The sequence below is a fragment of the Sylvia atricapilla genome, chromosome 24 (assembly GCF_009819655.1).
Source record: "Sylvia atricapilla isolate bSylAtr1 chromosome 24, bSylAtr1.pri, whole genome shotgun sequence".
Classification (NCBI taxonomy): domain Eukaryota; kingdom Metazoa; phylum Chordata; class Aves; order Passeriformes; family Sylviidae; genus Sylvia; species Sylvia atricapilla.
The window spans coordinates 5,683,350-5,699,069 of NC_089163.1; the positions used below are offsets into that span (position 1 = coordinate 5,683,350).

A 15,720-nucleotide genomic window follows, 5' to 3' on the forward strand; every position below is an offset into this window, starting at 1 on the left:
ATGGGAACGGGGTGGGATGGGAACGGGAACGGGCTGCGGGGTGGGATGGGAATGGGAACGGGGCGGGAGGGGAAGGGGATGAGGGGTGGGATGGGAATGGGAACGGGATCGGGGTGGGATGGGAATGGGAACGGGATCGAGGTGCACCGCCAGGACGGGCTGCACAGCCGCGGGGGCACCCAGGGATGGGCTGCACGGTGGGCAGCGGGCACTGCCCGGCCCCGCGGCTGCCGCAGCGCCGGCTCCTCCTGCCAGGGAGAGCACCCAGCCGGGGCCACCCCCGGCCCTGTGCCCCCCGGCACCGTGTGTGCCCCACCGTGGAGCTGACCCCATCCCCGTGTGCCCCTGGGCATGGTCTGCACCCCACACTGTGCACCCCCTTTGCTCGCCACCACCGCAGCCCTCGGGGTGTCACAGGCTGCCTTTGGGGTCCAGGGCTCCAAGTTTCCATGCCCCAAAGTGATGCCGCCCCTGCCTGCACCCCCGGGCGGCCAGCCGTGCCCCCAGCCCGGCGTCGGGTGGCTTTAGAACATCCCACTCCCTCCTCCTCCTCCTGGGCACCCCTCTCCAGGGAAGACTCCAAAGGGACAAATCCACCGCGTTTATTCCAAACGAGACTTTATTAACGAGGCAAAGCGCTGGGCCCGGGCCAGCGCAGCCTGTGGGAAACCTGACCCGTGCCCCGGAGAGGACAGGGACCTGTCCTCCTGCCGGGACAGCCCCGAGGAGCTGGGCCACCATCGGGGCTGGCACGCAGCAGGATCTCTGCCTCTAGCCACAAGTCCCCGGGATTTGTTTTCCTCCAGGTTTGGGGACACAACAGCGGCTGGGTCCTGGGTCCTGGTACCCGGCCAGACCCCAGGGACCCCAAAAGGCACCAGGTCCCGGGGCACCACCAGCTGGTGAGAACCAAACCCTCCCAAGGCACGGCAGTGGTGGAGAGGGTCTGGAGGCACTGCCAAAGGCACTACACAAACACGGAGATGATGAGAGGTCTAAAAACACCCTCAGATCTCTCTCAGCCCTTAATTTTCTCTGCTTGGCACTTCATCCCTCTCAAATTAAAACAAAAGAGCTGCGAGAAGGCACGATCCAGCATGGCAGCTTCTGCATGCAGAACGGAGGCTGAGGCAGAGCTGGGGCTGTCCCCAGCCTCGAGGGACAAAACCACGATGGCAGCAGCACGTCCAGGGCCACCTCAGCTGAAGTCCCGGTCCGGCAGCACCAGCGGCGCCACCAAGGTCCAGAAGTAGAGCAGGAGCCCGGCCCAGCTGGAGCAGATCTTCACCCACACGGCCGTCCAGGGGCTGCTCAGCACCTGCAAGCTCTCATCCGGCCTGGAACAGCCAACAGGAGGGTGGCACCCACCACTGTGACACCCTGCCCGTGCCCCGGGAGGGGTGGGTGCCCCCCAGGGAACACGGGGGTGCCCCATGGCTGCGGCCACCCCGGGGTGTGACCCCACTGCTGCAGCCTCAGCCTCGCTCCCTGCTCCCCTTCTCCCAAGGGAGGCCGGGCTGCAGCAGAGGACGCTGGCAAGCCCACCCACAACCCCCAAAATAATGAAGGCTGATAAGAGAACACATCCAGCAGCCCCACGCAGCTCAGCTGTGCCCAGCACCCCGGGAGGAGGGGACCCGGAGGGGACAGCGCTGGGTGGCCACGGCAGCTCTCACCTGTACCAGTTGGTGAGAGTCATCATGATGTAGAGGGCGGCGAGGAGGAGGCAGAGGTGGAAGAAGGTGTAGCTGTAGGAGACGCCGTCCTGCTCGTTGTCGTAGGCGCGGCGCACGCCGCCCTCCTCGGCCGCCCCGGCCGGCCCCGGCCCGGCCCCGGCCCCGCTCTCCTCCGTCAGCATCAGCTTGTTCACCTGCGGGTGGTCCGAGGAGCGCAGGCTGCGGGCAGATGGAGCAGCACCACTTGGTCACTGCCCCACGGCGGGGCTTTTGTCCTTGGGGCCGTCCCCGGGGCAGTTTGGGGGAGGCAGGCTGTGGGGAAAACCTAAAATCTCTGTCACCCTTGTCCAGAGCCCCTCTCCAGCTCTCAGAACCCCTTCAGGCACTGAAGGCTGACTGGAACCTCTTCGAGCTCAACCAAGAGAATGAAGGGTAAGGTTTTGTCCCTGGGGAGAAGAACCTCAGGCTCCAGTGTGGAATGGGGCACTCAGCTGGAAAACAGCTCTGGGAAAGGCCCCGGGCTGCTGCTGGTCACCGGGGAGAACACTGTCCTGCTGCAGAGGGGGGAGGTGTCCTGGGCTGCATCCGCCAGCAGGTCCAGCGGGAGCATCCAGTGAGCTGCTCTGCCAAGGCCACTCCATGGCAGGGGTTGTCCTTGGGGCCATCCCCAGGACAGGCAGACCAATGTGGGGCTGTGGGAAAACCCTGAAACCTGTGACTGTGGCCAGGCCTGTGCCCGTGGGGACAGGGATAGCTGGACAGAGAGCCTTTGGTGACAAAACCCCCGGGGCAAGGTGTGACCTCCCCTCCAGAGACCCCTCCCACGGCTCTGTGCTCCAGGGCTGTCCCCAGGGACCAGCCAAGCGCTCACCTGATGAAGAGGGTGCAGAGGAGGAAGATCACCAGCCCCACGATGCTGGGGGCATCCCACCAGGTTGTCAGAGGCTCGGTGGCCGTGGCTGAGCCCGTGCTGTTCCTCAGCAGCAGCGTGGGGTTACAGCTCCGGTCTGGGGGGACACACGGGGGTCAGACTCACAGACACAGGGACAGACACCCCCTCCAGGGAGTGTCCCTGCCCCACTCACCTCTCTCCCAACCCCCCAGGCCGTGTCTGCCTTACCTGGCACGTTGGCCAGGGCGGACCAGGTGACATAGATGGTGTAGAGGGTGATGAGGGATGCCTGCAACAGCCCCGAGTGTGGCTGAGCCTCCTGCAAACACAACAGTGGGTGCTCAGGGTGCTCCTGTACCCCAGGGTGACACAGCCCCAGTGTCCTGGGTGCTCCTGGGTGACACAGCCCTGCCCTCCTGGGTGCTCCCCAGTGACTCACCTGGATCTTGGGCAGGATGGACACAACGGAGACGATGAGGCAGAGGATGAGGTTGATGCTGAGGAAGACCTTGCCCTCCGTGCAGCCCTCAGGCTTGGTGTAGTAGATGTAGAGCAGCACAAGGGCCGTGATGGAGGCGGCGTAGAAGATGAAGGTGATGGTGCAGAGGGCTGGGGGAGGACACCAGAGAGGCTGGAGCAGAGGCCCCCGGCCTGGCCAGCTCAGCCTCAGCCAGCCCTGGGATGAGCTGAGCCCCAAAAGCACAGGTGGTGCCAGCACAGCCATGTGGGAACTGACAGTGGTCAGAAAATGGATTTTAGGCTCCAGTGGCTTGGAGCCTGTGAGAAAGCTGGGCACATAACACTCTCATTCTGGCCTGGGAAATCCTGAGGAGGAACCCAAAACAATCCCTGTAGATCTCCTCCTCCTCACACCTGGGGTTTTTCCAACTTGTTTACTGGTAGAGATGTTTACAAGAAGGTGTTATGCTAAAGGACCAATCCCATTCAGTGTTTGGGTAACACTGGATAAAAAAGAATCTGCCTTTCAATAAACTTTGCCATAAGCCCTCTGAAGACTTTGGAGTTCAATGTGTCATTATATGTGCAGCCCTGGTTTTGTGCCTGAGGTGTTTTGGTTTTCTGAAAGTCTTTTCCCAGGGAATTTTCTGTGAACAAGAGAAGTATTTTTTGTAACTGTAACTTTGTTATTCATTCCTTTCCCCAGGAGGGATTTCTCCTTGATGTCCCTCTGCTCTGACCAATGGGAGTGAAGAGGTTTGTCTTTGTGTCACCAATCAAATTGGTCTGTGTCAAATAGTATAAAAGGGAGACACATCCCAAAAACAAAAGAGTCGTTTTCAGCCTTCTGAAGTCAAAGTGCTGTGTTGTTGTGGTGTACAACAGCACCAAAATGAGCCATCCCAAACCCTAACAGCACACCCACCTGCATACCAGCCCTTGGCGTTGCCCTCGTCCGCGTTGTGCAGCCACCGCTGGCTCCAGGAGTGCGCCAGGTCGATGAGCAGCACCAGCTGGATGAGGATGAAGAGGAAGGAGCCGACCACACCGAAGTAAAACCAGACTTGAGAGGAGGAGAAAAACCAGCTGAGAACAGGGCGAGCGAGGCTTGGGGGCACAGCGCTGTGGGCTCGATGTTTTCTGAGCCTGAGGATTGCTGAGCTCTTCCCAAGGGAAATTTTTCACTGTTTTTCCTTTTCCCAAAACAACCTCGTGTAGACAATATTCCTTTCCCATGACAACAGGAGCTGTTTGCTATTTCTGTCCCTGAGCCAATGGCAGAGGTGTCAGCCCCATGGACCAATAATGTGCCTTTTAGCCCAGCGTGGTATAAAAGGGCTGAATGAATTGTAAATAAACCTTCTGATTTCTGCTGCCTCCTGACTGGGGTCAAACATCTTTATTTCGTGTCCCATTGTGACACCGCCCTGGGTTTAATCCTGTGCAGAGGTGCCAAGAAGAGCACAGGCAGCTCAGGGGCACAGCTCTGGGTTTAACCCCGTGCAGAGGTGACAAGCAGGGCACGGGCAGCTCCTCACCTGAGGTGAAGGCACCATCGGGGATGTAGAAGGCCCCCACCGTGATCCCCACCAGCACCAGGAACTTGAAGAACCAGAAGCTGTGGGAGGAGAGAGGAGGCACGGTGAGCACCCAGCAGGGACAGGGACAGGGGTCCTGCCCGTCCCCAGCCCAGGGACACGGGGGGCACACACACACACACACACACCCGTTCTGCAGGGCGGCCCGCGGGTCCTTGCTGCTGCGCACGCACACCATGAGCACAGCGAAGAGGCAGAAGAAGGCGGCCATGGCGAAGCCCATGCGGTACACGGCCTTGTGGCCCAGGAAACTGCTGCAGTCCACGTTGGTTTGCACCCCCAGCACCGACCCACTGCCTTCACAGAAACCAGGGAGCTGAAACAGCGACGGGAGCGTGAGCGTCACCTCAGCACATCCTGCTGGGGGTTGATGGTGCTGGGAAGGTTGAAGATCAGCTTCTCCATTGTGAAGCCCTCAGGTTGCCCAGAGCAGCTGTGGCTGCCCATGGACCTCTGGAAGTGTCCCAGACCAGGTTGTCCCAGCCTGGGACAGTGGAAGGTGTCCCTGCTATGGCAGGGTGTGGAGAGAGATAGGCTTTGAGATTCCTTTCAACCCAAACCATTCTGTGATTCCACACAGCCCTGGTGCCACCAAGGATGGGCCAGAGCATGACTGCTCCAATGCCACTTGTTTGAGGTGACACAGATAAAGCCACGCAGCTGGTCAGTGGAAAGCTGGCATGAAACCATGAAACCAGCTTTTCCCTTAAGCCCAGCCACCTGAAGTCCCACCTCCCTGATTTGAGGGAGTCATCAGTTAAACCCCAAAAAACGGGATGTAGGAAACTTTCCTGGGAGACATCTGGAAAACCTAAAAATTGCATGATCCCACTGCATTTTTCCCTCCATGGAACACCAGAGCTAATAATGCCTTCTCCCAGTGAGATGCTCAGGATAAAGAGAAACAAAGCACATTTATGACCCAAAAATTCACTTTTATGATTCAGCCTCAATTCCCCACCATGAGCTGGGTCATTTCTTCCCAGCAACCTCCAGGAATTCTTTACCTTGTGCAACTCCTTCTCCACGCCCGGGATGATCATGATGATGGACACGAGGGTGCCGAGGAAGAGGAAGAAGGTGAAGAGGAGGCGAGAGATGGTGGAGTTCTTGGTTGAGGGGCAGCACCCGCAGAGCAGGCATGGGGCAGAGCCACAGAGACACGACACCTGCAAGGAGACCAGCCCATGATGAGGGGGAGAAACCGGCCCCAAAATATGTGCCCACTTCGATCCTTACGGAGATCAGCCTGGGAATCCACACTGTTGCCCAGAGCTACTCACATCACAACCCACAGCCCACAGAACCTCATGTAAACGGCACCAAGTTCCCCAAAAAGCTGCTGAAAACCAAAAGAGCTGCAGGAACAGGCAGCGTGGAAAATGACACCCAGAGTCTGGAGACACCCTCATGCTTTTTGCTCCATGCGAGGATCTGGTCAAAGCAAGGCCCTGCCCTGCAGGAGCCTCCTTTTTGTATAAAATATGAGGTTTCCAAAATAATTTCAGGCTGTCCTTTCAGTCAAATCCAGAATGGGAAGATATTGGAATTAGCACCATGGGAGAAGCAACTCATCCTGCTGTCTGTCCCCTCTGCAAAGGCCACTTGACAGGTGGGGAAACTGAGGCACAGCATCCCCAAGGGTCCCCAGTGGGTCTTGGCTTCCCAAATCCAGCACAGGCAGTGCTGCCAGCTGCACCCCATTCCAGAGACTCCCGTTTCTGTGCTGGAGCAGGGAAATCCTGGCTGAGGAAACCCAAACTCACTGATAACAAAACATTGGTGTCTTGGGTTGCAATGCAGGATGTAACCAGCAGTGTGTGTTCTGTTGCCAGATGTTGAAACCAGGTGGGGACGTGTTTTTTCCTTTATCCCTGCCAGGACCCATCCTCCCTGCAGGGATATCTGCTGTTCATGGGCCAGCCAGGCTCACTGCAGGGCTCAGACAATTCCAGCAGCCCACTGGGACAGGCTCCACCCAGGGGGAGGAGCCCAGCATTCCCCCCTGGATCAGCCCTGGCATTCAGAAGCCCAGCACAGGCTGTTGGCACTGGATTCCCAGAGGGAGAGCGGCCCCAGCTCAGCACCACTGGGCCCTTCTCCAGGATCATCTCTGCTCCAGCAGAAGCACAGCTGGCACTGCAGGAGGACTGCACTGGGCTGACAGCGACAGCCACCAACAGGGCTCAGGGCGTCTGCTGACCCTGGCAGCGTGGCCAGGAGCTTTGTTTGTTTGCTTGGAGTTTTTTTTTTTTTACTACTTCATTTGTAGTTTTAATATTCCCAGTAAAGAACTGTTATTCCTATTCCCAAATCTTTGCCTGAAAGCCCCTTAATTGCAAAATTACAGTAATTCAGAGGGAGAGGGTTTCCATTGTCCATTCCAAGGGAAGCTCCAGCTTTCCCTGGCAGACATTTGTCTTTCCAAACCAGGACAATTGGTGGGAATTTCTTACAGAGGGACAGTGCAGAATAATCCTTGTTCCCTTGGAACAGCTCTTCCTCTCCTGGACTTCAGCACATCAGCCAGACAGCCCTGCAGGCAGGGGAAGGGCTCTGCTCTCTCCTGCTATGAGGGATGTGCACGAGCTGTGTGTTTATTATGGGCCACATGCTTCCAAATCAGCAGTCGATATTATTTAAAGATGGCTTGGTACCTGTGAAGGTTCTTGCTTCCTTTTTTCCTTGCCAAGGTCAGGATTAATACATGGAAAACGTGGGGTTTGTGTCTGGGCTTGGATGTTTATTGTTTCTTATCTATTTACAGACTCACGAGCCGTGAGCTCTGACCAGCAAGTCAGAGAAATGAGGTAAAATGGAGTCATTCTAAATCTTTGGGTGATAATCCCCCAATAATGAGGTGACACCTATATCATTTATATTTCTGACCCAATAATGACCACCCAAGGCCTGCAATGTGGACCTTTTTCACCCAATTACAGAAAAGCACCCAAACCCATGAAGAAGAAGGAAGAAGAAGGTGAAGAAGAAGGACTTAGACAACACCCCAAATCCTCCATCTTAACTCGTATTGCTATATACTAAAGCCTCAAATTCTCAGTTTCCAGAATCCCGACAGGTATCGACTGAAATATACATTTCTCATTGTTGGAATCACTGTAAAAAAACTGGATGTGGCAGAAAGCAGAACCAAGTGTGGAGCTGCTGTGTGAGCAGGACCCCAGGCCTGTGGCTCCTTCAGCACCACTGACCACTTCGACTTCCCCAAATCACCAAAGGTGGCTTCGAATATTTTTTAAACATAACCACACCATTACTTGCGAAAAATCCCCTCCTTCCTGACTTAATCCTCTTATCCCATGCCAGCCCCACATCCCTGCCCTACTGACAGCTCTGCTGAGCTGATGGTGCCCACAGGGGCCGGGGTGGGTGAGAGACCCAAGGTATGCCATGGGAGCTCTCATCCTGCCCCTCCACGAGCTGCTCAGGGCCATCACATCATGTTTTCAACTTGGGAGCATGGGAAAATGGCTTTCAATTAGCGACTGCTTCATTTCAGCCTCATTAAATGCACCACGTGCATTCAGAGTGCATTAAAATGCACCAGCGTTACTGTATTTCCCTTCAAATTAAAAAAGAAAAAAAAAAAGTAGGCAACAGCAACAAAAATCCCTTTAAATGCAGAATTACTGCATCATCTTGGTGGAGCAAAGCACCTCAGTGCTCCATCCACACTTCAAACTCCTCCTCCTTCAGGGCCAACTGAAACAAAAAGCACCAGACCCAAAATCAGCAGATCTGGAGAGGAAAGTCATGAGGTTCGATGTTGTTTAGGAAGGTGTGGGTTTTGGGGTTCAGACCACCCCATTCCACCCATACCACGGCAGGGACACCTCCCAGTGTCCCAGTGTCCAGCCTGGCCTTGGGCACTGCCAGGGATCCAGGGGCAGCCACAGCTGCTCTGGCAATTCCAGCCCAGCCCCTGCCCACCCTGCCAGGGAACAATTCCCAGTTCCCAAGCTCCCATCCAGCCCTGCCCTCTGGCAGTGGGAAGCCATTCCCTGGCTCCTGTCCCTGCAGCCCTTGTCCCCAGTCCCTCTGCAGCTCTCCTGGAGCCCCTTTAGGCCCTGCCAGGGGCTCGGAGCTCTCCCTGGAGCTTCTCCTCTCCATGGAGCACCCCCAGCTCTCCCAGCCTGGCTCCAGAGGGGCTCCAGCCCTGGAGCAGCTCGGGGGGCTCCTCTGGGCTCTCTCCAACAGGCACCAGGTTTTGGGGAGCCCACAGCATCCCTGGAGGTTTATTTTGCAGGATGACTCATACACAGCCAAACTCTGTGGTTGTAGTTCAGGTTTCACAGGCTCTTGCAGCCGCTCAGGTAACAGGATAAAACATCCCATCCCACCGCTCTGCTCCGTAACACGGGAATCCTGTGGATTCCTTTTAGGATAGCCTTTTAGGGTAACTCCCTGAAAGCTCCTTCGCAGTGAAGCCAAGAAACCCTTTGTGTCACACACTGACCCCTCCAGCTGCCTGGGCACTCCTGATTTCAGTCTTTTACTAAAAAGCAGGGGTTAACAGCAAGGAAAACACTCCCAGCAGTGCTGGACACTCTGATTCTCCTTCCAAAGATTTTTAAAGTTGCCCCAAAATGTGAGCACGGCGAAGGGACAAAGAGCAGGATGGAAAAAGCCAGCGAGGGAAGTGGCTGCAGCAGCAGCAGCGCCGGGGGTTAATGAGGAAGTGTTGGTTTTCAGCGGCTGGTGGATGATTAAACTCTGAGTATCGACTTCCCCCTCGAGTCCAGCTCACCTCAGTGAGGCCGGTGTCAGGGCCGCTCCCGTCCCCGAGCTGCCTGGAGCCTGGGACAGCGCGGCCGGAGCTGGACAGGGCAGGGAAACACCACATGGGCCCCAGATACACCGAGACAGCAACAGCACCCCAAAACTGCACCCCAGATACACTGATACAGCAATAGCACCCCAAAAACAACACACTAGATATATTGATATAGCAACAGCACCCCAAAACTGCACCCCGGTACATTGATACAGCAACAGCACCCCAAAAACTGCACCCCAGATACACTGATACAGCAACAGCACCCCAAAAACAACACACCAGATATATTGATATAGCAACAGCACCCCAAAAACTGCACCCCAGATACACAATGCATCAACAGCACCCCAAAAACTGCACCCCAAAAACAACACACCAGATATACAATGCGTCAACAGCACCCAAAAAACTACACCCCAGATTTATTGATATAGCAACAGCACCCCAAAACCTGCACCCCAGGTACACCAATATAGCAACAGCACCCCAAAAACAAAACCCAGGTACACCAATACAGCAACAGTACCCTAAAAACTGCACCCCAAATACATTGATATAGCAACAGCACCCCTAAAACTGCACCTCAAATACACTGATACAGCAACAGCACCCCAAAAACAAAACCCAGATACACCAATACAGCAACAGCACCCCAAAAACAAAGCCCCAAGAACACCAACCCAACCACACCGGCCCAAATACACCACCCCAACTACACCAACACAACAGCACCCCAACAACAGCACCCCAACAACAGCACCCCAGCTCCACCAGCCCAGCCACACCAACACCAGCCCAACACAACCAAACTACACCAGTCCAACACCACTATCCCAAAAATGTCATCCAGCAACCTCACCCCAAACCCACCAACCCCCACCACCAAGCCAACATCACTCCAGCACCAATCCAGAAATATCCACCCAACACCACACTAATAACATCAACCTACACCAGCCCAACATGACTGATCAAACTACATCACCCCAACAACTCCAACCCAACATCAACCCAACTACACCACCATCACCCCAACAACAGCCCAACAGCCCAACTACACCAACACCAGCCCAGCATGACTGACCAAACTACACCAGTCCAACACCACCAGCCCAAAAACACCACCCCAACAACACCAAGCCAAACCACCAACCCAACTACACTGCTCCAATTACATCATCCCAACTCCAGCACAAGAGCACCCCACACCACCACCCCAACATCACCCCAAGAACACCAACCCACCTCACCAGCCCAACCACACTGGCCCAATTACATCATCCCAACTCTATCACCCCAACAGCCCAACAACACCAACCCAAAAACGGCCGCCCAACATCATCCCAACAATGCTGACCCACACGACCAATCCCACTACACCACCCCAATTAATCATCCCAACTACACCAGCCCAGCAATACCAACTCCAAAATACCCACCCAACATCACCCCAGACCACCAAGCCACACCACCCACACAGCTACACCACCCAAATTACATCACCCCAACTCCACCACAAGAGCACCCCACACCATCACCCCAACATCACCCCAAGAATACCAACCCACCCCACCAGCCCAACTACACCAACACCAGCTCAACACGACTGACCAAACTACACCAGCACAAAAACACCGATTCAAAAACACCCACCCAGCACCACCCAAACACCACCAAGCCACACCACGAAACCAACTACACCACCCCAGTTATATCATCCCAACTCCACCACCCCGTCTGCAAGCTGCCTTTGCCCTGGCAGTCCCTGGAATACCAAGAGTGAGTCAACCCAAAGCCATGCAGAGCAGCCGGTGTTTCTCTGCAGCCAGATTAACGAGCAGGAGGGTTAATAGGACCAAACCCAGCAGATCAGGCACGGGCTTGGGGAACTGGTGGCCTTCACGCCCGCCAGGTGACTTTAGACTGGTACCCAAGGGGTGTCTAAGGACCATCCAAGCCCCCAGGGTTTGCTTTGGCTGGGGCAGCCTTCTGCTGGTGACCCCAACCCTGTCACCCAGGAAGGCAGCTCAGAATGACCACCCTGCTCATGGCAGCCATGGGCAGAAAACCACAGGAGGCCAGGAAAGAGAAATCCTCATTTTGTGATGCAAGGTTTCACTCAGGAGCAGCTTGTGAGGTTTTAATGGGAAAGAAAGGGCTTGGCAATCTCGTGGTGCCGTGACTCAAGGGATGCAGGCAGAGCAGAAGGAGTTAGTCAGGATGTTCTTGTTAAAAATAATATTAATAATAAAAAAAACAGACTGAGGGGGGTTTCAGTTTGGTTTGGGTTTTTTTCAGTGTTGTGGTTCTTTAGCTCAGACCTGTGCTAGAACAGCCCCTTCATCAACCAGGTCCACCGCAAGGAACAACAAAATTAAACAAAAGCTTGTTAAAAATAACAGTTTTTAAAAATTACACAGACTACAGAGACTGTTTCATTCAGTTTGAGGTTTTTTCAGTGTTGTTCTTCAGCTCAGACCTGTACAAAACCAGCCCCTTCATCAACAGCTTCCACAGGAAGGAACAAGAAAATTAAACCCATACTGTGACTCTACTCTGTTACCACAGTCTGAGCCACAGTTTTGGGGGTAAAAAAAATGCAAAATTCATAGAGAAACCTCTACAGCCCTGCTCTGGAGGAACTCCCTGCTTTCCCAAAACCTGCCCATAAGGAAAAGCACAGGAATGTGTTACAGAAGAGGCCTTGCAGACCACCCTCCCTCCGATCCCTTGTTTATAAAGATTCTGTTGGTTAAACCTCCAGTACTCAGATGTCAAGTTGCAAAACAGGTCCCATTTCCAGGTTTCCGGGCCAGGCTGGTTCCACAGCCCTGCCCTGGCCCCGTGCCCACAGGTGAGACACCGCCAGGGAAGGAAGTGCTGGTGTGGGCAGGTGCCTGCGTCACCTGAAGCACACACTCCACGTCACAGGGCACAGCACCCTGAATCACACAGCCTGGGCCTGCCCTGGGCCGTGGCACCCCAAATCACACAGCCTGGGCCTGCCCTGGGCCATGACACCCCAAATCACACTCTGCAGTGCCCTGGGCCGTGGCACCCCACATGCAGCCCCCTGCACCCCCTGTCCCAGCTCCTTCTCTTACTCCATCCCCACTTTGGAGCCCAGCAGAGGACCCCCAACCTCTCATTGTGTGGCAGGGCCAGGACCCCCCACTCCTCCAGGTGCAGCAGGACATCTCTGCTCTGCCTTCCCCACCTGCCCCAGGTGCCCTGGGGTGCACCGCTGACCCCATCCCCCTCCACCACGAGCCCCAGAGTTCTCCAGAGTGAACAATTCGTATCTCCAATGGATACCCCGGCTGCTCCAAGAATCCCCCACATCTCTCCAGCCACTGAGGGATGGGATCCCCTCAACCCCCTGAATCCCCCCCATACACAGGGGTGCAACCCCTGGGTGTGCCCCACATCCCACATGTACACAGGAGTGCCTCCTCCGGGGCTCCCCCGCATTCCCCTCGGCTGTATAGGGCAGGGAACTTCCCCATCGGAGATCCCCCGGCTCTACAGGGCAGGGAACATCCCCATCGGGGGTCCCCGGCTATACAGGGCAGGGAACACCCCCATCGGGGGTCCCCGGCATCCCCCCGGCTCTACAGGACAGGGAACCGCCCCTCGGGGGTCCCCCGCGTCACCCCCATACCCAGGGGCGGATCCTGCCGGGGTTCCCCGTATCCCCTGCGTACACAGGGGTGTATCCCCCAGGGGTACCCTGCATCACCCTCCTGGCCCCCCCTGGAGCCCCCCGTGTGCGGCTGTAGCGGGGCACATCCCGGGGTGTCCCCCAGCCCTGCCCGGGCCTCCCCGGCCGCTCCCGGGGGCGCGCAGCAGCCGCGGTTCGCCCGCCTCGGGCCCGGCTCGGTACCAGCGCCGCGCCCCCCGGCCCCGCGGGCACTCACACAGCTGAGCAGGGAGCAGACCCCCAGACAGGCCCCCATCGTGCCTCCGGCTCCGGCTCCCGGCTCCCGGCTCCGGCTCCCGGCTCCCGGCTCCCGGCTCCCGGCTCCCGGTGCCCTCCGCCGCCGCCCAGGCTCCGCCCGCACCGGGCAGCTCGGGGCGGCCGCTCTCGCCGCGCCTTCCCCGGGCCGGCCCCTACGGCGGCGGGGAGACAGAGAGAGGGAGGATCCGGGCCCCTCCCGGCTGCACGGGAGCTCCTCCATGGCTCCTCGCTCCATCCCTCGGCATGCCCTCCCTCTCCCTTTCATCCTCCTCCATCTCTCCTCCGTCCCCGGGCACCGCCGAGGGGACCCCACCCGCACCGTGGGGACGGGGGCTCTGGGACATCAGGACTGGGGGACATGGACAGGAGCCCTGTCTGGGGTAGCAGCGGCCCGCGGGAAGAGGTCATGGAATTCCAGAAGGGTTTGGATTGGAAGGGACCTGAAATCCCCTCCAGTGCCACCCCAGTGCCACGGCAGGGACACCTCCCAGTGTCCCAGTGTCCAGCCTGGCCTTGGGCACTGCCAGGGATCCAGGGGCAGCCACAGCTGCTCTGGCAATTCCAGCCCAGCCCCTGCCCACCCTGCCAGGGAACAATTCCCAGTTCCCAAGCTCCCATCCAGCCCTGCCCTCTGGCAGTGGGAAGCCATTCCCTGGCTCCTGTCCCTGCAGCCCTTGTCCCCAGTCCTACCAGGAGCAAAATGGTTCATTTCAGGCCAAACAGAACAGACAGTTGCATTTTCATGTAAATAGTTCTCTTTTCCAGCCTGGCTGTAAAATAAAAACATTCACAATCTCACCCATACTTTTCACCACATTTTTTCTACTCCAATATAGAGAACTAGAGAGAGAGATCCAGGAGCTCTCCAGCTCTCCTGGAGCCCCTTTTGGCCCTGGGAGGTTGACTGGAGCCTCCGGAATTTCAACAAGGTGAAAGGACAAACTTTTGGCCTGGGGAAGGACAATCCCAGACTCCAATACGTGGTGGCAGCCACTCAGCTGGAAAACAACCCTGGGAAAAGCCCTGGGGTGCTGCCAAACACGAGGCAGCAACGTGGGCCTGCTGCAGAAGGTGAGAGGTGTCCTGGCCTCCAGGTCGAGGGAGGAGATCCCATGATCAGCACTGGTGAGGCCACCCCAGAGTGCTGTGTCCAGGTCTGGCCTCCCCAGAAAAAGAGACACATGGGCAACCTGGAGAGAGTCCAGCCAAAGGCCACGAGGGTAATTAAAGGTCTGGAGTATCCCATGGATGAGGAAAGGCTGCAGGGCTGGGGCTGATCCGCCTTCAGAGGGGTTTGGGGGATCTCACTAATATGTATTGAAACTTCCACTGCTCTACCAAGTCACTGGAGAAGTCTCTCAAGCTGGCCAAGTTTGGCTTCCCCTGATCTGTCATCCCTAATGTGCCTGGAAATGCTTCCCAGGATTAGCTCCTCCATCACCTTCCCGGGGATTGAGGTGAGGCTGATGTGTCAGGAAGGTGACCCTGTCCGACTGGAAGGAGAAGTGCCATTTGGTTTCCTCCAGACTCTTCTCTCCATCCCCACAATCAGTGGAAGGCTGTTGAGAGCAGCCTCTCGATGCCACCAGTCCATCCCTCACCACTCAGGGCATCCCAGCAGGATTAAAACATTCTGCCCAGTTTGCTGAAGTGTTCTCAGATCTGAGTCCTCTCCCATCGAGGATCTGCCTCCTTGGTGCAGCCTTTTCCCCGAGGGGGCTCTGGATTCTCGGGAACCTGCAGGTCAGTCTGGCAAGAGGCAAAGGCAGCATTCCTTTTCTCTGCCTTACCCATTCCCGTGACACCTCACAGAGCAATGGGCCCACATTTTACCTAATCTTGTCTTTTTCCCCTGCAGGAGCCCTTCCTGCTGGATTTGCCATCACACCTTCCAGCTCTCCCAGCAGACCCAGCAGCCTGAGCCCAGTCCCTGCAGGGCCAGACCCCGGGGCAGGGGGCTGAGAGTGGCACAGGGCAGGTTTGTCCTGCTCTCCCTGCCCAGCCAGGCCTGGCATGACCTCCCAGGGCAGTGAGTGCTCTGCCATGCAGCATTTCGGGGCTGGGATAAACCGGGAGGTGCCAGCCCACTTCCAGAGCCTAAATTTAGACAGAGGAGAAAGTTCATGAGTGTGTGACAGCCGCAGACTTGGGGGCACAGGGCTGGGGCCACCTGTCCCCTGTGTCCTTGAGGAAGGGGAGGGTGTCACACTTCTTGCTCCAGGGGTAAAGCTCTGGGGTTTGGCCCCCGATCAGCAGTTGGCACTAATTAATAAAGGATTGTGTGAGCCTCTGCGGGCTCCCAAAATCTGCTGGCAGGACACAGCCGTGCAACAGGAGAG

The 15,720-nt window shown here is 56.7% G+C and overlaps 1 protein-coding gene across 2 annotated transcripts; it reads right to left on the reverse strand.

Moving 5' to 3' along the window:
* Window positions 1–601: 601 nt before the first annotated feature.
* On the reverse strand, window positions 602–15,247 carry SERINC2 (serine incorporator 2). 2 transcript variants are annotated; one of them, XM_066335127.1, is made up of 10 exons: window positions 15,215–15,247; window positions 5,633–5,794; window positions 4,754–4,941; window positions 4,566–4,645; window positions 3,953–4,090; window positions 3,008–3,177; window positions 2,797–2,887; window positions 2,548–2,683; window positions 1,677–1,895; window positions 602–1,337 (listed from the first exon to the last, which is right to left on the reverse strand). In XM_066335127.1, exons 2-10 carry the CDS (start codon window positions 5,666–5,668, stop codon window positions 1,199–1,201), a joined length of 1,197 nt encoding a protein of 398 aa, XP_066191224.1. In that variant the 5' UTR covers window positions 5,669–5,794; window positions 15,215–15,247; the 3' UTR covers window positions 602–1,198. The 2 variants fall into 2 exon arrangements, with proteins under 2 accessions (XP_066191224.1, XP_066191223.1); XM_066335126.1 differs by lacking the exon at window positions 15,215–15,247 and adding an exon at window positions 13,341–13,450.
* Window positions 15,248–15,720: the final 473 nt, after the last annotated feature.

Bases quoted from the DNA above. Each gene is read 5' to 3' on its own strand.
- SERINC2 (XM_066335126.1), bottom strand. From the start codon at position 13,379: ATGGGGGCCTGTCTGGGGGTCTGCTCCCTGCTCAGCTGT. The intron at 4,942-5,632 runs GTAAAGAATTCC...TCGCTGTTTCAG, and splicing joins TGGAGAAGGAGTTGCACAAG to CTCCCTGGTTTCTGTGAAGG. The intron at 4,646-4,753 runs GTGTGTGTGTGT...CTCCTCCCACAG, and splicing joins CGGGCCGCCCTGCAGAACGG to CTTCTGGTTCTTCAAGTTCC.